This window comes from Argopecten irradians, chromosome 7, assembly GCF_041381155.1.
Source record: "Argopecten irradians isolate NY chromosome 7, Ai_NY, whole genome shotgun sequence".
Classification (NCBI taxonomy): Eukaryota; Metazoa; Mollusca; class Bivalvia; order Pectinida; family Pectinidae; genus Argopecten; species Argopecten irradians.
Window position 1 is genome coordinate 5,062,682 of NC_091140.1, and position 23,226 is coordinate 5,085,907.

The following is a 23,226-nucleotide window of genomic DNA, read 5'->3' on the forward strand; positions in this document are numbered from 1 at the left end:
TCCCCCTCAACTTCGTTTGGGGGACATAATTATAACATACTATACGATAACGTGACATTATGTCAAGTTTTTATATTCAATTTATACTACCAAAATCTATATAGACTTTGGAAAATAATTATTTCAATGCAAAAATGTGATTACATAGGTACATAGCCCAAACATGACTAGACCACCATGACTACAATCACCGATAATACCTGGCTGGGGATGTTCTAAATCGTAAAAGATAATTAACAATCAGAACATGCACATATATCGTCTGTAGACGATCGCTAAATATATACAACAGTTCCAGACAAAATGCGTGTTTGTTATAAACAATTTACTTTTCAAAACTTATTTTATTAATATATCATAAAGTACAGTAGTACTGTAAAAATACAAAAATCGGAAGGTGATAACAGACGTCCAAATTAAAGTTGTCTTTAAAATGCATCAGAAGTTACAAGAACTGTTTAATTAGAATAAATAAAATGTTAATTTTCATAACGCGGGTCGTTTTATGTTTCCCGCCGTCGTCCTAAATGCCGCGCGGTAGTTGAATATCACTGTGTCAGACGGCAAAACAGCGAAATTAATCTCCACAGGAAATTTTGCGTATGTTTCGGTGTTGTAACCTCATCTTAAGCCACCGATATATATTTTCTTTTGTTATTAATGTTTTTAAGAAACCTTTAAATTTTCCTCCGACAAGGTAGTGGGCCTTTAAAGCTACGTTTCGCCAAATTAAATTAATGTGTTTTGTAAAATTCGATAAATGGAGGAAAAGGTGTGAAAAAATATCAGAAATACCTCAATTTAATTTCTTAATGCGTGTCAGATTGAACAAAAGTGACTTGAATACAAAATTGAAGGAAATCCTTGATTTATTACGATGTCAGGCTGACAGGATATATAGTATGCAAATGAAGCTGCAATGGATTGTTTTGTCGAAGTTACGCGCATGCGCATTGTTACGCACGATAAGTATTCAACATGGCTTAACGAAAGCGTGTGAGAAAATAATGAATCAGAATCGGCAACAAAGAGGAGGAAATTAGAATGGAATCGGTATTACCCTAGGATACCTCTAGGGAATGGAATTTAGAGATGGCATGTAGCAATAGAAGAAACAGAAGCCACATCTCTTGCGGAACTCGCCCTGTTGGGGCTAGTGTTGCACGTGGTGAGTTAAATTTCAACACATACAGCTGTATGCCAGCGCACATACAGCGGCAGTGATGTACTAAGCTGGCGAGCGTTTGTAAGTAACTTGCAGTTTTATAGATTATATGATATGTATAAAGAATCTATCGTACTTCGATTTGTTGTTGGGTTTTTTTTTTAACTAAACATGCCGTGGCAAGACTGTCACTTCTATCTGACATTTTGTTGCACGCTTCCGTTTGCTGAAGCGGCCTCGTTTTGGGGAAAAAATACGTCATGTTCTCTATGTAAAGCTTGACTTCACTCTTTTTTTAGAGGAGTAGCCTATTTTCCTGGTCAAGCTAGGCAACTGACCACCCATATTGTATGCTGTAGGCATCGAAAATGATCTGAAGATTATATCTATGTACAGGATAAATTTCAATTTCGTAGTCTTTATATTTCATTGGGCGAAACCTATCTTTAGACAATAACAAAATGTAACCAGATTGGATATACAGTAGATGTCCATCCGGAAGGAAGATAAACACAATGGCGTCCGTTATGGCGTGCCGAACGTTGCAAAATTCAATAAGTGCAATAAAATGTGTATAGAAAAACATGTTTTGTAATATATCGTTATATATGTGTTCAATATGTTTAATTATTTATGTTTAATTTATGTGTAAAAACAATGATTTTTTGTGTAATTTTTGATATTTTTATGTAAAAATAAAATTTTTGTTCAATAATTTCTTTGTGTATGTGAAAAATATATTTGTATGTAAAAATATATATTTATGTGTGATTTTCACACACAAACATAAAACAACATCACACACAAATATATATTTTTACACACAAACCATTTTTTTCATACACAAATATAAAAAAAATACACACAAATATATTTTTCACACACACAAAGAAATTTTAATCACACAAATATAACACAAATTCACACACAAATATATATATATACACACAAACCATTTTTTTCACACACAAATATAAAAAAATACAAATATTTTTTTCACACACATAAATTAAAAAGAATGAACACATATAACGATGTATTACAAACACATTTTTTTGCACAAATGTTTTCACTCATTGAATTTTGCAACGTTCGGCACGCCATAGTCCGTTAGGGCGCCATGAATATTTATCTTCCAGCTTCTGAATATAGTTCAACACAAAAAGGCTTGAAACAAGCGAACAAATGAAAATTATGCGATGATATTTTTTATACATGCTATTTTGCCAATACGATAATACTAGCATACGGAACTTCCGTACGTTTTGTCACGATGTAAAGATGACGTAAGAGAATGTTGAATTTTAACTTTAGAATTTAATATTGATACATTGTTCTTGACGGAGGACTATTCTGGAATGTCCAGAATGTACCAATTCAATTCAATTCATTTTATTCACTCCAGACACACGATCTGTGTGTAACAGGAGGTCACTAAAACAAATACATATAGAGATGACAGAACAGAGATACATCAATTACATATTAATGTTCTACAAGTTTAGCAATAATACATACATTACACATATACATACCCTACATCCTTACATTAATATGTAATATATTTTCGTACATACTTTACATACCTGTGTAAATACATTACATTACATATATTATACACATTACATTCATACATTAACCGACATAACTACATCAATACATTACATTACATATATTATACACATTACATACATATATTATACACATTACATACATATATTATACACATTACATACATATATTATACACATTACATACATATATCATACACATTACATACATATATTATACACATTACATACATATATTATACACATTACATACATATATTATACACATTACATACATATATTATACACATTACATACATATATTATACACATTACATACATATATTATACACATTACATTACATATATTATACACATTACATACATATATTATACACATTACATACATATATTATACATATTCCATACATATTACATACATACACTATTCTACATAAATACATAAATCCATTACATATATTATTCACAATACATATGCAAAGATTATTCTACATAAATACATCACAAACATTACATTTATTAAGTTACTTGCATACATTACATTACAATTCACACTTTTTATACATAAAGACATTACATACATATGTCACATTACATTACCGAACAATACATAGGCCTATATACAATGCATACATACACCTATATAAATGTACACTGTTCATATCCCCACGCACACATACATAAGTATAAACATACATACATATACGTACAAACTCACATACATGTATATAAGTATGAAATAACAAATAAGTATAAACGCGTACACATTCGTACAAACACACATGTATATAAGTATGAAATAAGTATAAAAACGTACATATAAGTACAAACACACATACATGGATATATTTATATAAGTATGTGATATGCATATACCCGTACATATATCCATACCAAAACACATAAAAGTAAGAAATATTTAGAAAAAAATAAGTATACATCATTAGGAGACTAATAGGATTTCCAATTTAGATATGAATTGACAAGTTTTTTCAGAAGTGCAACATTACATATTGAAAACATACCATTCATTTTGGATTCACTTGGGCAGTTGTAATAATATTCCGGAATATGTTTTCATCGAATTTCCTTTACTAAATCATTTTCACATTTGTATAAATAATGGAACTCATCACCAATGTCTAGATAGCATAATGTACAAATCCTATTTTCTCTACTCACACCCGCCCACCGACCTGTTTCAATTGGTAGCTTAATATTCGAAGTTCTAAATTTACATAAAGTTTTTCGTTCTTCTGGATACAATTTTTTTGAGATAGATTTCTAGTTCCCACTTACTTTTAAAGATTGAATAAGTTTTACCATGAGATGAAGTATCAATATCGTTATTCCAATGTTGAATAAATTGGTCAATTAAACTTTGTTTAATACATAATTTCAACTTATCTTTACTAATAGTGCATGTGTTTTGGAAATTCCATATATTACTAAAACCAGTATTATCAAAAATGGATTGAACAAAAGCCAGCCATTTGTACTCAATTTGACCTTGCGAATGAAGTTTATTAACTAGAGTATATAATACACTAGATACTTTTCCACCCCCTGTGATGAGCTTGTGCCAGAAAGTTAGAGTTCTTGTTTTAATTTCAATTTCTAATGGATATCGTCCCAATTCGCCATATACCATAAAATGTGGTGTATTATTTCTTAATTTTAAAATATTTTTTACAAAATTGCATGTGGATTTTTTCAATAATTTGAGTATTTTCATATCCCCGTATTTCGCAACCATACAGTAAGATAGGAGCCACAAGTGAATCAAACAATTGAAGTTGGATATCAATCGGAAGAGAAGCATTTCGGATTTTCCTGTATAGAGCATAAAGTGCTTTATTCGCTTGTTCTATTAACTTATATTTAGCTTTGCGAAATTTCCCATTATAATTGAATATAATACCAAGATATGAGTGAGAATCTTCAATTTTTTGCCTATCATTATTAAAAGTAAATGTATGTGTTCTACTTTTCTTGTTTTCAAAAATCACTACTTTTGTTTTATTTACATTTACAGTAAGTTTCCATGTTTCGCAATATGTATGGAAACAATCAAGTGCTTTTTGGAGACCATCTCTTGATTCCGACATCAGAACAGTATCGTCGGCATACAAGATAATAAAAAGTTTCAGATACAATCCAAATGTGTGTAATGCATGCAGTTTCAATATCTTCCAATGGATTTACATTATTTTCACTTAAAAAACTTTCTAAATCATTTAAATACAATCGGAGATAAATTTTCACCTTGTTTTACTCCGACATTACATATGAAAAAATCTGACATTTCGCTTCCATTTTTAACACAAGACTTAGTGTTCAAATATTATGGAACAACAAGTGCTTTTTGGAGACCATCTCTGTTCCGACATCAGAACAGTATCGTCGCATACAAGATAATAAATGACTCATGTGTGGTTTCAATATCTTCCAAATTTTTTTTCACTAAAAACTTTCTAAATCATTAATACAATCGGAGATAAATTTCACTTGTTTACTCCGACATTACATATGAAAAATCTGACATTTCGCTTCCTTTTTAAACAAGACTTAGTGTTCAATATAAATTGTAAATGACTCGGAAATTTTTTAACTTATATTTTGTGCAATTAACTTTTTCCATAGACCTACGCGCCATATAGTATCGAACGCTTTCTTAAAATCAATAAAGGAACAATATATTTTTTTCTTTTGTGAAAGATATATAGAGATTAACGAGTGTAGGATAAAAATGTTTTCCGTGGTTGAATAATTTTTCCTAAACCCAGCTTGCGCATTAGAAATAAGGTTAACGTCTTCTGCGTAGTGATTCAGCCTTTCATTGATAATTGCAGTGAATAATTTTCCAAAACATGACACTAAAGTTATTGCCCTATAGTTGTCCGGGTCTCTATTATCGCCTTTGTTTTTATAAATTGGTTTAATAACGCCAACTGACCATGATTCCGGAACTTTATCCGTTTCTAAAATTATGTTAAACAGTTTTACATAAAGGGATAATAAAGAGTTACTTGTTTTTTTAATGTACTCATTTATAATTCCATCAAAACCACCAGCTTTATTATTTTTCAACTTTTTGATCGACTATATTATTTCTTCTTCCGATATAAGTTCGTTAAATGTCATATTATTTTGATCATCTAGTATATTTGTCATATCAAACTCATCTTCATCATTAAGGGTACTACTACTAAGGTTTTTAAATAATCGTATAATTCATTGATAGATAAATTAACGTCACGTGATTTACCAGGTCCATCAAGTTTTTTAAGTATATTCCAAAGATTTTGGGGATTTTTCTTGAATGATTCTCTTATTTCATTTTCTTTTTTAAATTGATATGATTTATAACATTTGTTTATCTCTTTCCTGTATTCCTTGCTATTATGTTTAAGATTAATTCTATTCACATTATTTTTACTTCTATTATATTTATGTTTTGCTTTATGAAATTCCTTCCCAAGTTTAGCACATTTACCATTGAACCATGGCTTATTTGTACTATTGTTATGTTTTCTCTTATAACATTTTACTTCGAATGCTTTTGAAGCGCTTGATTTAAATAGCTTCCCTATGTCGTCAGTTATAACATTTATATCAGAGCTAGTTATATCAGTTATATCCTTACTTAGTAAACTATCTAGTTTTTGATTAATGTCGTTTAGGATACCTTCATTATCATTTTCAACATTGTTTATAAAGTAATCTCTTCTGTTGTTTTGCCATTTTAGGGAGTTAGGGAGTAGATTGAGATTGAACAGGGTTTGGGTCTTTTATAAAAGTAGAGCTATATGTAAAGCGAAATACAATCCAACTCTGCAATGAACATTCGAAAACAATGGGTTGAAATCAACTATTTCAAAGTTAGAGATCACATTAAATAGATCCGCTGATACAATAAGGTAATCAACTACAGTTGCTTCATTACATGTTTTTTTACCGATAAACTTATCTTTTCCAGTGCGGCCATTAGCTATATAGATATTATTTTTTACATAAATTTCCGCATTACATTCACTATATCGTAAAATTGGAGTGTTAGACGAGCTAAGTTTTCTATAGTCATACATGAATGAGTGTAATTCCGCAGTTGTATCTATATCCAGTATATCTGATAGAGCTTCGTCTGGCTCGATAAAATCAGGGTAGTTCTGGTTTTTGCATTAAAATCACCAATTAGAGCAATTTGAGGTGAGTTTTTGGTAAGTTTAATCAATTCGTTCTCAATTTCAGTAAAAGCCTCACGTGAAGAGTATTTTGAATTATCAGGCGGGATATAAATACCTCCAACTAATAGTTTTATGTCATATTTAGATAGAAAACCCATTGCACAAATTCGGATTCTGTTTGATGAAAGTTTAATAACGCTTTGAGCTCAGTTTTGTATATTATTACTATTCCGCCAGACTTTTTACAGAACTTTTTCCTGTTATTAACATAATAAGAAAAGCCATCAGGGACATTCAAAATATCACATTCGTCAGTTTTGCTTTCAACAAAAAACAAAAATATCATAGGTCTGTATAAGATGATTCCGAATAGAGTTGGTCCTTCTAGATCTTTGTGTCGCTCGAAGGGAATACTTCGCTTAGCAGTTGAGGTAACGGGAAAGCGTACCCAGCGTAGAAGTGGGTACTACCCGGATTCTCCACCAATTAACATACGGAACTTCCGTACGTTGTGTCACGATGTAAAGATGACGTAAGAGAATGTTGAATTTTAACTTTAGAATTTAATAATGATACATTGGACTTGACGGAGGGCTATTCTGGAATGTCCAGAATGTACCCTATGTGTTCCGTACAAAGTCAGAGACCTAACTGACATGGAATATAACATAACACGGTTAAATACATATACAAACAATGAAATTCTAGAATTGTGATTGACAGATGTCGCTTATCTGTAGGTGTTAAATTAGACTGAGGCAATCTGAATATGACCAGTGGACTAATATGATAATCCTATTACGTAATATAATGGACAGGTTAGCTGAGTTGTTATACCTATACGACAAAGAATTGATCAATGTTGACATGTACAGTAAAGCTGGACTTCCGGACTCTAATTATATACATTGATAATATTAACAATAGGAATACTAGCTATTGTGATGTCATAGAAATATATTTAACAAAGAGTCTTCCTTGTGATAATACTTTTAGATTTCATAGACGGCACAGCTTTAAAACTACTTATTAGGTCATCTGACCCAAAGGGTCAGGATGACCTATAGTCATCATGCACCGTCCGTCGTCGTCCGCCGTGCGCCGTGCGCCGTGCGTAAACTTTTCATTCAAACAACTTCTCAATAACGGTAAGGCCCAAAGTACTCATATTTGGCCTGTAGCATACTGGGATGAAGGGCTATTAAAGTTGTGAAAATAAATGACCTTGACCTACTTTCAAGGTCACAGGGGTCAAATAGGCTAAAATCTTTGAACGACTTCTTCTAACTAATCAAAAGGTCCAGGGTGCTCATATTTGGCCTGTAGCATGCTGGGATCAAGGGCTACCAAAGTTGTGAAAATTAATGACCATGACCTACTGTCAAGGTCACCGGGGGTCAAATAGGCTAAAATTTTTGAACGACTTCTTCTAACTAATCGAAAGGTCCAGGATACTCATATTTGGCCTGTAGCATGCTGGGATGAAGGGCTACCAAAGTTGTGAAAATTAATGACTTTGACCTACTTTCAAGGTCACCGGGGTCAAATAGACTAAAATCTTTGAACGACTTCTTCTAACTAACCTAAAGGTCCAGGGTACTCATATTTAGCCTGTAGCATGCTGGGATAAAGGGCTACCAAAGTTGTGAAAATAAATGACCTTGACCTACTTTCAAGGTCACAGGGGTCAAATAGGCTAAAATCTTTGAACGACTTCTTCTAACTAACCATAAAGTCCAGGGTACTCATATTTGGCCTGTAGTATGCTGGGATGAAGGGCTACAAAAGTTGTGAAAATTAATGACCTTGACCTATTGTCAAGGTCACTGGGGGTCAAATAGGCTAAAATCTTTGAACGACTTCTTCTAACTAACCGAAAGGTCCAGGGTTCTGATATTTGGCCTGTAGTATGCTGGGAGGAAGGGCTACCAAAGTTGTGAAAATAAATGACCTTGACTTACTTTCAAGGTCACAGGGGTCAAATAGGCTAAAATCTTTGAATGATTTCTTCTAACTAACCAAAAGGTCCAGGGTACTCATATTTGGCCTGTAGCATGCTGGGATAAAGGGCTACAAAAGTTGTGAAAATTAATGACCTTGACGCACTGTCAAGGTCACCGGGTGTCAAATAGGCTAAAATCTTTGAACGACTTCTTCTAACTAACCTAAAGGTCCAGGGTACTCATATTTAGCCTGTAGCATGCTGGGATGAAGGGCTACCAAAGTTGTGAAAATGAATGACCTTTACCTACTTTCAAGGTCATAGGAGTCAAATAGACTAAAATCTTTGAATGACTTCTTCTAACTAACCAAAAGGTCCAGGGTACTCATATTTGGCCTGTAGCATGCTGGGATGAAGGGCTACCAAAGTTGTGAAAATTAATGACCTTGACGTTCTTTCAAGGTCACAGGGGTCAAATAGGCTACATTCTTTGAATAATTTTTGTTAACTAACCCAAAAGTCCAGGATACTCATATTTTGCTGGTGGCATGCTGGGATTAAGGGTTACGATAGTTATAAAAATGAATGACCTTGACCTTCTTTCAAGGTCACAGGGGTCAATTAAGCTAAAATCTTTTAACTACACTCTTTAATTAGCCGAAAGGTCCAGGGTATTCATATTTAGTCAGTAGCATATAAGAGATAAAGGGCTATCAAAGTTGAGGAAATGAAGTGATCCTGACATGGTCTGACCAAGTGTTGTTATATTTTATGTCGATCCAAAATCCAAGATGGCTGCCACAGATGATCCAAGATGGCTGCCACAGATGCCATCTTGAAAACACATTTTGAACTTCTTCTCAAGTTCTACCAGTGCAATTTAAGTGAAACTTGAAACATGAAATGCAGCTGATATGATCTTGTCAAAGTGTTGTTATCTCTGGTTGATCCCAGATTGAAGATGGCTACCATGACATCATATCTAATTATTTTCCTATAACGCTATTGCCAAGATAGTCAGATGACCGTTAAGGCCCTTGGGCCTCTTGTTAAATTATTTGACCGTTATGTAAAGGCGTAAGTATACATTGTATACATTGTCAGTGACGCGGCGGAAACATTAAATATTCATACTCTTGACAAGATTGGGAGTTCAAAGCCTGATATTGCCAATCTGGTTTAACATAGATCGAACAGGAAACTGAAAGTAGAATGGAAATATATATTATATATCGACCCTGTTACATTTAGTTAGCTTTTTGGGAATCGAATACTTGTTTATCTGCCGAACTGTACACGCATCTACCTTGGATGTATCCAACACGCACCTGTCTTTAATCAACCTTCTTTGGCTGAATTGTGACCAGTATTCCTTGATAATGAATAACAAATAAGGGATAATTACATATTACATTTTATTTACAGTAATTATCTGAATTCATGTAAAGGAATGCTACAATAGTTTGAGTGATGAATGATTGTTAATCGACGACGCCGACGATGCCAAACTTACCTGTTCTCCAGGTATAGTTCCACAGACCTCCCCAGTCGGACTGTTTTTCGTAGCAGACGACGTCCGCATATTTCTTCCCGTCTGCTTTCAACTTCTCATTTTGGTAGAGGAATGACATCCCACCGGGTCCTGCACCAATAAGGCACACGCGTTGGTTTCCATTCATGATAATGATGATTCCAGCGATGTCTACAATGACAATATTGATGAGAAAAATGATTTTACTCAGCTCTAGCCTATATTAAAGATGTCCCTTTCATACCACATGTTCCCTTCAGTGAATCAATCGATCTACCCCGATAAACAATATTGGTCCAACACTGCAGACAAAACTTATACAATTCTAATATAAATATGTGCAGAAAGGCCCACTACCTTTCCAAAAAGGCTTTTAATTTTTAAAATGAGAATGTTAAATCATATTGTCGATGTTGTAGAGTCGCAAAAATTACCACACTTATCATAACCTTAAAATGTAAATTGCATGTCTTATGTTTCCCGTCATCGACCTAATTACCGCGCGATAGTTGACTATCACTGCTCTAGACGGCAAAACAGCGAAATTAATCTTCACTTACTTAGATTACGAAGAGAATGTTGCATTTGTTCGTTTACACCTTTTCTTAGCCTCATTGGTCGTCAATAAAAGTGTTTATACATGTTTGCACAAAAGAAAGACTCGCGCAGGTAACGCTATTTTTTTCCGGTTCTCAGCACATCTTACATGTATGTAACGCGATGGAGTAATTTACCCGAGACTACGTGTACACATACCTAAGAAATGGCATGTACATGTGTCGATAGTGTACAAGCAAATAAATACGTCAGAATAGACAGAACTTGAGAAAAAGCTCAAAATCTGTTGTTAAGAAGACGACTGTGTCAGACATTTTGGATTTCGGATCAACCCGAAAAATAATAAGGGGGCAGCCCTTCGTGCCCGAAAGGCACGAAGTGCGAAGCACTTCTATGGTAACAGATACACGAAAATAAAAGAAAAAACACAATCTTCAAAATTCAATCCTACACACTGACAGCTTCAGTTTGCTGCCGCCATTTTTTTATACATATGGGGAGGTTGTGCGTTGCTCCGGTACTGCTCTCCCCAATAAATATATATTTAACTAATGCAAATGCATAACAGGGGTAATTAAACATTTTTTTTGTTATTATTTTTTGAATATTAATAATAACACTTTGAAAATCAAAAGCTATAGAATGCAGTCAAAATATCCACCAAGACGATTATTACATCATATACATGTACTTCTATAGTTTAAAGTGTATCTTTTTTTTCTCTAAATTATATCTTCTACATCAAATAGAAAATAAAATAAACAAGTAGAGCTTCGCTCTTCCTATGCCGTGCATGATTCATATCCAAACATCTGTCTGCGCCCTTTAAGGCCTTGCCTTCAGTCATATAGCACTGTGCCATAAGAATGAAACAATACAACTTTCCCATTGGATTTCGCCTAGAATAAAAAATACCACTTTCCCATTGGATTTCGCCTAGAATGAAACAATAACACTTTCCCATTGAATTTCGCCTAGAATGAAACAATACCACTTTCCCATTGGATTTCGCCTAGAATGAAACAATAACACTTTCCCATTGGATTTCGCCTAGAATGAAACAATACCACTTTCCCATTGGATTTCGCCTAGAATGGAACAATACCACTTTCCCATTGGATTTCGCCTAGAATGAAACAATACCACTTTCCCATTGGATTTCGCCTTTTTCAAATTTTGATATTATTAGGAACAAAAAATTTTTACCTGGTAAAAGAAAGCATTCTGAATGTTCTTTTGTTGTAAGTTTCAAACTGCATAAGAATATTGGCCTATACACTAAAACTTTTCAATAAGTCATTCCCTTCTTTTTCCTTACCAAATCACATCCACAAAATGTAACTCTCAGGAGTTAATAAGTTTGATGATTGGTTTCGTTTGCATTGTCGCCCAATGGTTATTTGGGGTAGATCGACACTGATTGAAGGGATTCTTGTGTTATCAATCTAGATTTACATTCCCATTTTAAAAATCAAAAGCTGTTTCGGATAGGTAGTGGCCCTTTAAATGTTACCATGTCCAAGATTTGTTTATGCTTGAAAAATAACTTCATGGTCAAACTAAATAGTAAATACATGTAGCATTATGAACGGATACAAAAGAATGAAGCCTACGTTGTTAGCAGTAATCAAAATATGTACAAAAATTGGGCCCGAGGATTGTAATTGTTATGTCAGGTCCTATATAATGTGTTTAAAAAAAATCTTAGATGAAAACTATTTAAAATCAGTCATCAATTAGACCTTAACATGGGCATGGGCAGATTATGCAACGCCCCCTTTTTTAATATCCAGCAGTCACCATGGACGCCATCTGGAATACTTGAAAATGAGAGTGTGAAGTCCACATATATGTACATATCCAACAAGAAATGATCGACAGAGAAAAAACTTTATGAAATTTTTGGAGGTTCTAGATACACATAGCGTCCAGAGTATACAAAAGTCCGCTACGTTGACTTTTTTTCGAAATGTTTGCTTACCCTAATCAGATAACTGGTTATTCAATCCGCCTTCCGTCGGTTGTATATCGTCCCTTTGTAATTCGCTATTTCCTCCTGAGAACTGAAGATATTATTGAATTCTGATGGGTATGATCACTTTCCGCCAGCTTATTGGCTACGCATAGCACAGCAAAATATCACGTGCGATATTCTGGATCTCCCAGGTCAAAAAGTGATCGCGCGTTCCTTTTGCAGATTGCACTGAATTGACACGGAACTGTCTAATGGAACGCGTTTGGGTTTCTTATATGACGAAAACGTATTTGAAAATACGTTTTGAATTAAAAACAATGGATATTTTCTCTTTTAATGGTATTACAGATGTAAAAAGCAACACCAGAAACAAGTGGTACATTTCTGTACGCATCGATTCGGCATGTACAGTGCGTTCCATTAGAGATACAGCAGACCAGTACAACTGGGTCGAACCCGCAAATGGAAAGCACGTATACTGGCAGCCCAAGGGCCACTTGATGCTCTCCTTATTTACTTGTTCAGTACTATTGTATTATATATCTGCCTTGTTATGTAATAGGACAAAGAGCATTTTATATATAACGTGTCCCTCTTCCCGGAGATGACAATATGGCACAGTGTTATTTACAATTTATATGTCAAGGTCCTTGAAGGAGATAAGCCGAAAACTGTAGTGCTGTACCCTTTCACACAAATACAAACGTAGTACAGTTTGAGGCTTATCTATAACTTAAACGGCAATTTCTCTTGTTTTAATAAAACCCTACTATACAAATAATTAATTATTGTAAACCCGGTGGGTAGTGTGATGATTTACAGTTAGGGTTTCGTCCCTTGAGACGGACTTTTCAATTACATGTATGTTATTCCTCTTGGCACCAGAGATTTAACATTCTATTTAAATCTCTGTTGGCACGCATGTTATTACATAAATAAGGTCTTTCGAATCACAACACATATTTGCATTCACTACGAATGTTCTGGAGTGGAATTTGAAAGATGAACCTTCTGTAATGTAGTCGCATGTTCCACATCGTGGGTCCATACATTTTCTTACGGTGAAATTTTCTTCAGTTTGGAAGTTAGATTTACATAGTACTCTCTTCAGATTTTTGGGTTGGCGTTTACAATTGATGAAGGTTGTGTTTTTCAGCACTCTCTGCATATGTACATCTGCTTGGAGTACATTTTTAGTTGGCGTACCGTTCCAGTTATGTTTTTATTCCGTGGATTATGTGTGGTTACTAATGGTAATATTGAACATTCTGTTTCTTGATTCTCTTTTGGGCTGAGGAGCATTGTTCTGTCTAATGCTTTTGCTTTCCGGATTCCATCTTCTATCAGTTTGGTATGATATTTTTGAGATTTCAAATAACTGGTTAATTCTTTCAAGCGGAGGTCTCTTGTTTCACTCTCACTAACTATGGTACAAATCCTTCGAGCAAGATTATATGGGATTGCCCGTTTATTGTGTCGCGGATGGCATGATCCAAAGTGAAGATACTGGTGTGTGTCTGTTGGCTTGTAATAAATATCTGTTATTATGGTATCATCCTTTTTCAGAACCAGAACATCTAAGAACGGTATATTTGTCATCACCTTCAATAGTAAAACTTATACATTGATCCAGCATATTAAGTTGATTGAACAATGTTGTCAGACGTTCTTCATCGAAGTTCCATATGATTAAGCAATCATCCAAATATCGTTTCCAGTTATTAATTAGGTACAGTTTGAAGTTTGTATCCCACATTTCTTCAGCTTTTTTGTAAAGGTTTTTTTTCTAAATATCCAAGTGTAAGGGTCGCATACGTTGGAGCCATTTTCGTGCCCATAGCAGTGCCTTGGATTTGTAGGTAATGTTCGTCATTGAACATAAAAGTATTGTTAGATAATACTAGTTCTATCCCATCTAGGATGAATTGTTTTTTAAAACGATGATGTATTTTCTCTGGGTGATTATCTAGCCAGTATTCAATTGCCTTCAGTCCCAGTTCTTTGGTGACATTTGTGTAGAGATTCACGACATCCATCGTTACAAGTTTCGAATTTTCATTGACTTCCTTCGGGAGGTGGGTAAGAAAGTCCATATCATCCCGTACATAACTATTTACTTCTTTACAGAATGGTTTAAGCAGGATATCTAGTAAGTTGCTGAGTCTCTGGGTTGGGGAATTCGGTCCACCCACAATTGGTCTGAATGTTAAATCATCAGGATTTGAACAAGTTATATATTCTGAATTTTGTGTTTGTATTGCTTCCTTGATTTGTTTTGATTTGTGAATTTTCGGTAGTCCATATGTGTTAGGTAATCCTGTTCATTTCCGGTTATTTTCGTAGTATTTAAGTTGTTGCTGATGAGTCTTTTTATTTTCTGCATTGAATATTTGTCCTGATTACCATCTACCTTGACGTGATATTCCTCATTCAGCAGTATGCTCGTAATTTTCGTTTTACATAATTCTCTGTCCATCACCACTATCGCGCCACCTTTATCTGCTTCTTTTATAATTATGGTGTTGTCATTTGCTAAGGCTTTTAAGGCATTTTATTCATCTTTCGTTAGATTGCTCCTCTGATTTGTTTGTTCATTCTTAAGAGGTAGGTTTTCCAGCGTTTCACACACGGCATCTAGTGTGTTGTTTCTGCCTTTTCTGGGGTTGAATGATGATTTATTTCTCAAAAGGTCTTTTTCGTTAATTTGATTATCTTCATTTTCATTCTCTTGATGAAAAAACTCCGCTAATCTTAATCTTCTAGTATAGGTTTTAATAGCCGTTTTGAGTTCTTGATTATTGGAATTTGGCGTTGGAGTATATTTGAGACCCTTGGATAATAATTTAATTTGGGAATCATTTAATTGTCTATTGGACAGATTTATTACTTTTGGATCAATACGTTTGTCTTCATTTGGTATCAAACAGGTGTTGGTTCCACTTCTTAAAATTGGAACTTTTGTCCTCGGTTATATATATATAAACCAAGAAAAAAGAACGTGTCCATGTAGAGTTGAATATATAAAAAATAAAAGTCAACGACTTTCCTCTTGTACATTCACCATTTCATGATATTTACACTTGCTAGGCTCGTTCACTATATACTTGGGGAGCCAAAGCCCCTTTTAAGAGATTTATTGACACCAAAAGCTGGCAAAGGTTGGTGTTATTTTTTAGTTACAATGGACCTTCCCGAATAATTTTAGGGTGGCCAACCTTCAGGGTAATACGCAACTACTAGCCGATTTTGTTTACCATAACTGCATGGTAACATTGAACTTTGAACTTGCGTATGAAACACCGACGTTATCGTGACGTCACAATTCTGTATTTGCATATTACAGAGTTATCTGTCCTTGCGGGGAGGTATTGATTGTGACGTCATGTGTTTGCGAGCGTAACGTCATACTTTTCGGAGAAAATGACGTAAATTGCGCGCACAAAATAATTACGTAACAATCGATACCTACCCGCAAGGGAGCTAACTTTGTAATATGCAAAGACGGAACAGAGACATTGACGTTGCGTATTGATTCGGATAAAGAATCCCTTGAAAAACCACTATAATGTTACATTTAAACATACTTTATTATATCAAATAGCGTATAAAATTAATTATAAGTATTGATGTCACTATTTTTTAATTTTATCGGGGTATGAAAAAAAAATGTTTGCAAACTTTTGTGAGAATCCCCTGGATATGCTTGAACACCCATTGTATGTTATACACCAGTGCATGTCAAAAATATAACAACCAATGCTTAAGAGTACAGGAAAATTAAATTAAGCGAACATTTGGACATTTGCGGAGGGAAGGAATTAAAAATACATGTATTTCATTTAAAAAAAAAAAATTTCTGAAAATGTAATTGAAAGAAAAAAAGGAAATGTATTTTATAATCTGTTCAAACCTAAACTGAACAGTATTGTTTGGTATAAGAAGTATGATTATCTCCCATTCAATTATGACGTCATAGATTACTGTCTAGTAACTGTATCTAGGCATTATAAGCATCTTGAAGATTTTAAAATGAAAGGGCTAATGCTCATGTCTACGTGTTGTTCGATGTTATTCTAATGTATGTATGTATATATATATATAATAAAAAATCAAGGTATCTTGCGATGGTATACAAATACACAGAAAAAAATCCAGACTTCGATTCTAGGCCTTTCTGTCATCAAAGGCGTCTTCATGCGAATAATAAGGTCACGCTTAAGCAAAGTACCACCCTCGTAAGGATATTGATAATACAGTCAAACCTGCGTATATGACTACCGGTGTAAACGATTAACGACCACCTGTCTATAACTTTCGATTTGCAAATAGGCCATCTTCATGAGACTGCCTGTCTGTTGCAATAAGTATACATTGTATATACATGTATGTGGCTAACGACGGATGCTTTTGGAACGGCGGTCACTAGTTTCTGTGCTGTTTTTAACGGATATATTTTACTTTAGATATAGGTAGTGGAATTGTTTCATTATGTATATGTAATTATGTATATGCATTGACCATATACTGCAGTTATATATGTTTGTAGGGGATAGTACCTACGTTCTGTAGGCTGATTAACGTGGATAACCGACGATGGGAGGGATAACCTTGCTATATGTACGATTCTATATGCAGTTTCACTAGCATCTCTTGGACCCACTCTTTGCAGTGCTCTTTGACATTCTGATCCTCGACATAAATTTCTAGACAAGAAAGATTTCAGAAAAGTGTTTCTATATTCCGCGAATGGCATCTTCTTACGAAGAATCTCGAGGATATATTTTGGTGGTTTTTTTCACCGTAAATGCGTTGTTAAAGTATTTCCATTTGTTGCCAAATGATTTTGGGCGCAATTAATAGTTGTTTGATTAGGTTTTATATCATATTAATTCATAGTTTTTATTCATGCTATGTCTCTTTGCAACAGTGGAATCTCTTGTCCATTTATAGTGCTATCTCACTGAAACATGCCAGCACATCCCCTCGGTCTTTATACTGACAACGGGCAAACTCACTCGATCCCTTTTATGCTAAAGTGTTTACACCCCAAGTACGAGTAGTGTACGGGAATGAAGTAGTTAGCGGAAAGCCCGGTTCGTCCCAGGAAAACTAAATGGAACACGCTGCAGATCTTACACTTGAAGCCTCTACTTGAATGTGTGAACTGAATATGCATACCATATTTCATATGAAGCCGGTACCGTTGGGTAGTTTCACATTTATATTTCAAAATCTCTTTGGTCTGTAGTCAAATATCATATTCTGTGGACTGTCAATTAAACTTGCGATTTCTTATTGCTATATACAATTGTAGTGTATATAAACCTCAAGCTTCATAAAACATAATTATGTACAAAAATGACATGGACATGCAGTATTGTAATATTTTTTATGAGTTCTAAAACGTGAGGTGATATTTATTTACCGAAATATTGACTGGTATATATAGGAATGTATGCCGTTAACGCTATGGAGAATCTGTGTGTTAAGGCCGCGAATTAGTTTGTTGTACTGTGACCAAATAAAGCTTTTTGTTGGCAAACAAAGCATAAAAATTATTATCTAGCAGACGCATGTTTCGGTACGACCCCGGTCATCCTGTAAACATGTTCTCCTATGTCGTTTTTATTGACGATATGACGAGGAAAATAAAATAACAGGACAAATGAGCAGCATAGTGTATTGATAAGAATATAGTGATATAACATATAAAATTGTCTCTCTATTCTGTATAATGCACATGAAACTGAATGAATAACAAGTAATAGGCCTAAAAATCGGTGGAAATGTCTTGATTAAGATGACGTCTATCCTTTGTAAATGACGTCATGCTATGTCATATTTGACGTCATAAAATGACGTCGGTTGAAATTTCGGAAGATATTTATTTACGGTCATTTACGTTAATTCAGTTATATATACGCAAATATCAAATTAAAGCAAAATGGGGTCTGGTATTTTTGAGATCGGCCCAATCGGCCCTCTGGCACTCTGGAAACCCGAAGATCGGCCCAAATCGGCCCTACGGCACTATAAGGGTTAAAAGGAATAGAAATAACAGCACTTGGTCAGGACCATCTTGGTTCCATTTTAGGCAAGTTTCGACTGCACTGGTGGATCTTGAACATTCTATAAAATATGATGGGACGAAGCGCAATTGGCAGGACGGTCCTGATCCTTTGGGTCAGAGTTCAGTTGCATAATCAAGCAGAACAAAACGCTACACGAGCTTATCCAATTATAGAGCGATTAGAGCGATTAACCATAATGTTATTAAAACAAAATTTCACCTCCCACTGATTAAAATACGTAAAATGTTATACTGAACATATATCAAATACCGTTCAAAAGTTACCAAAGAAAGTTTATTCCATTGTTTTGTAGGTCCATGTGTCCCTACTTGTTACATGTCTGGTTAACAAAAGTTTCCAAAGAGTCGTCGTAAGCCGAGAACCAGGGCGTGTGGTGTGTGATCCCTGGGTTTCCGGTGAAGACCGAGGTATACACCTGATCCCTATATGTAACTATATCGACATGCTTTTCATTTTCCCACTTGTTGAACAAGGCTTTCACATCTAAGTTGTATTTGCAGCCAACCTCCCTTGCAAGGTCACAAACGAATTCTGTCTGCAGGGCAATATCATCATACACATCCTTAACAGCTTCCCGTTTCTTCACCCATTTTGCTTCATCGGATTCCATTTCCTTTCTATCCGGAAGTTTCTTGTGTCCACAAATGACCGCGCATGTCCATTCGGCTTGGACGTCAAACATGGTGAAGGAATAGTACTGGTCCTGCATACTGAGATAGAAGACTTTGTGGTTACCGTCAACCATCCATAAGGTGCCTTTGTACAGTCCTGCAGGGTACACGGATAATGACGTCTTCAGACGGAGAGATTCCGACAGGTACGGGAAGTGGTACAGGTAGCCGGTGCAAAGAATGATGGCGTCCACTTCCGCTGTCGTCCCGTCTTTGAAATGAATCGTATTCCCATCTATCTTTGTCAACAAAGGACGTTCTGTGATTCCGTCTGGAAACTTGAAGCCCATAGGTTTTCTACGGTAGCTGATAACCACCTTATCTGATCCCATCTTCCTGCACTGCATTGAAATGTCTTCTGCGGAGTAGCTCGATCCGACAATCAGTATTCGCTTACCTTTGAATTCGCGTGCTTGCCTGAAATCGTGCGAGTGAAGAACTCTGCCTGGAAACGTTTCTATTCCTTCAAAATAGGGAACGTTGGGGAAAGAGAAATGCCCAGTAGCCACGATGACGTGAGAGAACTTTTCTGGCGGAAGATCGTGGTCATTGACCAAGTCCTTGGTCAGGACTGTGAAGTCATCCGTGGTCTTGTTGTAGGTCACGTGCTTCACTATTGTGTTGAAGTGGACATATTTACGGAGGTCGTACTTGTTCCAACGCCCTGTGTAAGCAAACAAAACAATAGAATAGATGACTAGGATAAAACTATAAAGTGTGCTAGTTTACTTTACTATTAGACGAAAGAATCAGATAGTGACAACTGTAACGCTGATTAAGAAACACTGGCCACGACAGCAAACACAACAATTAGCCTTAGCTTATATAATGTAGAACTTCAATATCAATACCTTGCAGGTAGTCGAATAAAACAGTCCGTGGAGGAAAGCAGGGGATGGACTTCCCAAAATGGTCCTCAAAGGTATAATCAGGGTACTCTAGACACTCCTTAGGGCCATTAGACCAGAGATCAATGTATTGCCCTCCGTGACAGAATTCGCCATGTTCGTCTACACCTACAAAACAGCATTCAGATTCGAACTACATCTTCCACAAAATGTTATTATGCATGTTGCATGACTTTCTTGTGGAATCAATAGATTTCATTACATCACATATGAAAACTAATCGCCAAGGTAGCAAATGTAAATAAAAATGTTTTACCTTAAGTTATTTCCATGTTATCGGTCTCAAAATAGCATTTACGTATGTTTTAACATTAGACAAGAGAATTGTCATGAATCATTGGCAAGTTTGAAAAAGAAAACCTCTGTGGTCCTAACTTAGATAGTTAAAAAAAATAAAAGTCAGACCCTATGATGTGCTTTCCGTTCTGAGCCATAAGAACATCAATTGGAAAAAGCCATAACAGTTGTGAGAAGTTTTGCGTTTCACATCAGCGAAGTAGTTGGATCACTATTATCAAGAACTCCAGAAGGCGATTACTAAATCAAAGACGACACGAGTACATGATAGGACTAACTTGTTTACACGAAAATTACGCTATCAATTTTCGTGGACAAGTTTAAAATAGTTCGGAAATCATATTATATTGTAATATCTTGTATTGTCTTGTTTCAATTTCGCGTGTCAAATGACTTTGTATAATTTGGCACGCTAGGTAAGCTTAATGCGATAGCGTACAGGTATCACGTTTCTGGTTTGTGTCACCTATAAGATATGTCCGGAATGATTGTTAAATCTTTTTTTTTTTCGGTTGAAGTTTATAGAATATAAAATTCCAGAGTGAAATGGCAAATTGTACATGTACATGCTGAAGTAAAGTGGCATTTTGTGCATGTACATTCTACACGTGTAACTTGGTGCCATGATTATCTCTTGTTTATATGGCAAATTGTCAATAGCGGAAGTCAACATATGCGCACACATATACCTTAGATTGATCCAAAGCGCTCCTGTCTTTAATAAATCCACTTTTTCTGAATTATGAATCACTAGTATTTCTTGATAATGAATAATAAAAATAATAAGGAATACTAACATATAACATTTTAATTATCTGACTGCAGGTAAATGCTACAATAGTGATGGGTTATGAGTGATTCTTAATTCCAATTATTATGAAGAATAGATGATGACGACGACGAGGACGACGATGCCAAGCTTACCTGTTCTCCAGGTATAGTTCCACAGACCTCCCCAGTCGGACTGTTTTTCGTAGCAGACGACATCCGCATATTTCTTCCCGGCTGCTTTCAACTTCTCATTTTGGTAGAGGAATGACATCCCACCGGGTCCTGCACCAATAAGGCACACGCGTTGGTTTCCATTCATGATAATGGTGATTAGTACTACAGATGTATTTTCCGTGATGTCTACAATGACAATATTAATGAGAAAAAATGATTTTACTCAGCTCCAGCCTATATAAAAGAGGTCACTTTCATACCACATGCTCCCTGCAGTGAATCAATCTATCTACTCTGATACACAACTATGGACTAAATCAGCAAACAAAATCAATACAATTATCATGTTAATATGTGCATAAAGGCCAACTACTTTTCCGAAAAGACTTTTTATTTATAAAATGTAAATGTAAAATGACATTGATAATTTTGTAGAGTCGCAAACTTTAGATTACTGTTAATACCACACTTATCATCACCTTAAAATGTTAATTGCATGTCTTACGTTTCCCGTCATCGACCTAATTATCGCGCGATAGTTGACTATCACTGCTCTAGACGGTAAAACAGCGAAATAATTATTCACTAACATAGATTACGAAGGAAATCTTGCATTTGTTCGGTGTTGCAACCACCTTATCTTAGCCATCAATATTTTCTTATATAATCACAGAAAAAGAGGCCCAGAGGGCGTATCGCTCACCTGGTTTGTAATGCCAAGTAATTTTCTGAAAACAGGATCATTGTTTCCTTTCGGAAGGATTTCAAAAAATTTAAAACAATATTTCACCTATTGGGCTCTACTCTTTCTGCTGCAGGGAATCAGAGACAAGATTTATACAAAGTCTGTTGCCTTTCCCCAAGGATGTTTCTGGCCAAATGTTGTCTATTCCTTACTCTGTGTATATTTGATTAACCTTAAATATATGTTAGTCTACATGGCTACAATACTGCCCCAGTCCACCAATTACGAATCAATTTCTGCCAGGAGGATATCACTATGTGTAGATATCTCTACGGTAACATTGCACCAAAGGCTCTGTCACAAATACCCAAAGTAAAGGTTAGAAGGTCATGGTTTGATTTAATTGACTTTACTCCCAACCGTAAATTATCATGGTCCCGAAGTCGAACCAGGCATTAGAACATCATACAAGAGGCATCAGCCACTCTTTACTATCTCTTTTGCAGAAACGGTAAATGCTATATTAGATAGACGAGAAAAACAATGCACAGCGAACGGGCAAAAGTCGAAAAGAGTTGGATGTGACAGACGAGCTCACGCACCATGGCATATCTTTATTTAGGATTGTTACGGTCTTCGTCCAGAATTTTTGGTCTGAAAATTATAATTCCGGAATTTAGACTCCGGTTGACTCCGGGT

General features: G+C 35.2%; 1 protein-coding gene across 2 annotated transcripts in view; it reads right to left on the reverse strand.

Moving 5' to 3' along the window:
• LOC138327340 (trimethylamine monooxygenase-like) overlaps nt 1-23,226 on the reverse strand; it is a 48,496-nt gene that overhangs the window by 16,413 nt on the left and 8,857 nt on the right. The window contains exons 2-4 of one of the 2 annotated variants that reach the window (XM_069273358.1): nt 21,822-22,028; nt 20,544-20,708; nt 19,186-20,356 (exon numbers count right to left, since the gene is read on the reverse strand). In XM_069273358.1, coding sequence (XP_069129459.1) covers nt 19,326-20,356; nt 20,544-20,708; nt 21,822-21,987 — 1,362 coding nt within the window. In that variant the 5' untranslated portion in view covers nt 21,988-22,028 and the 3' untranslated portion in view covers nt 19,186-19,325. Of the gene's footprint in view, nt 1-19,185; nt 20,357-20,543; nt 20,709-21,821; nt 22,029-23,226 lie in introns of those variants that run through there. The other variant, XM_069273359.1, reaches the window with a different exon arrangement.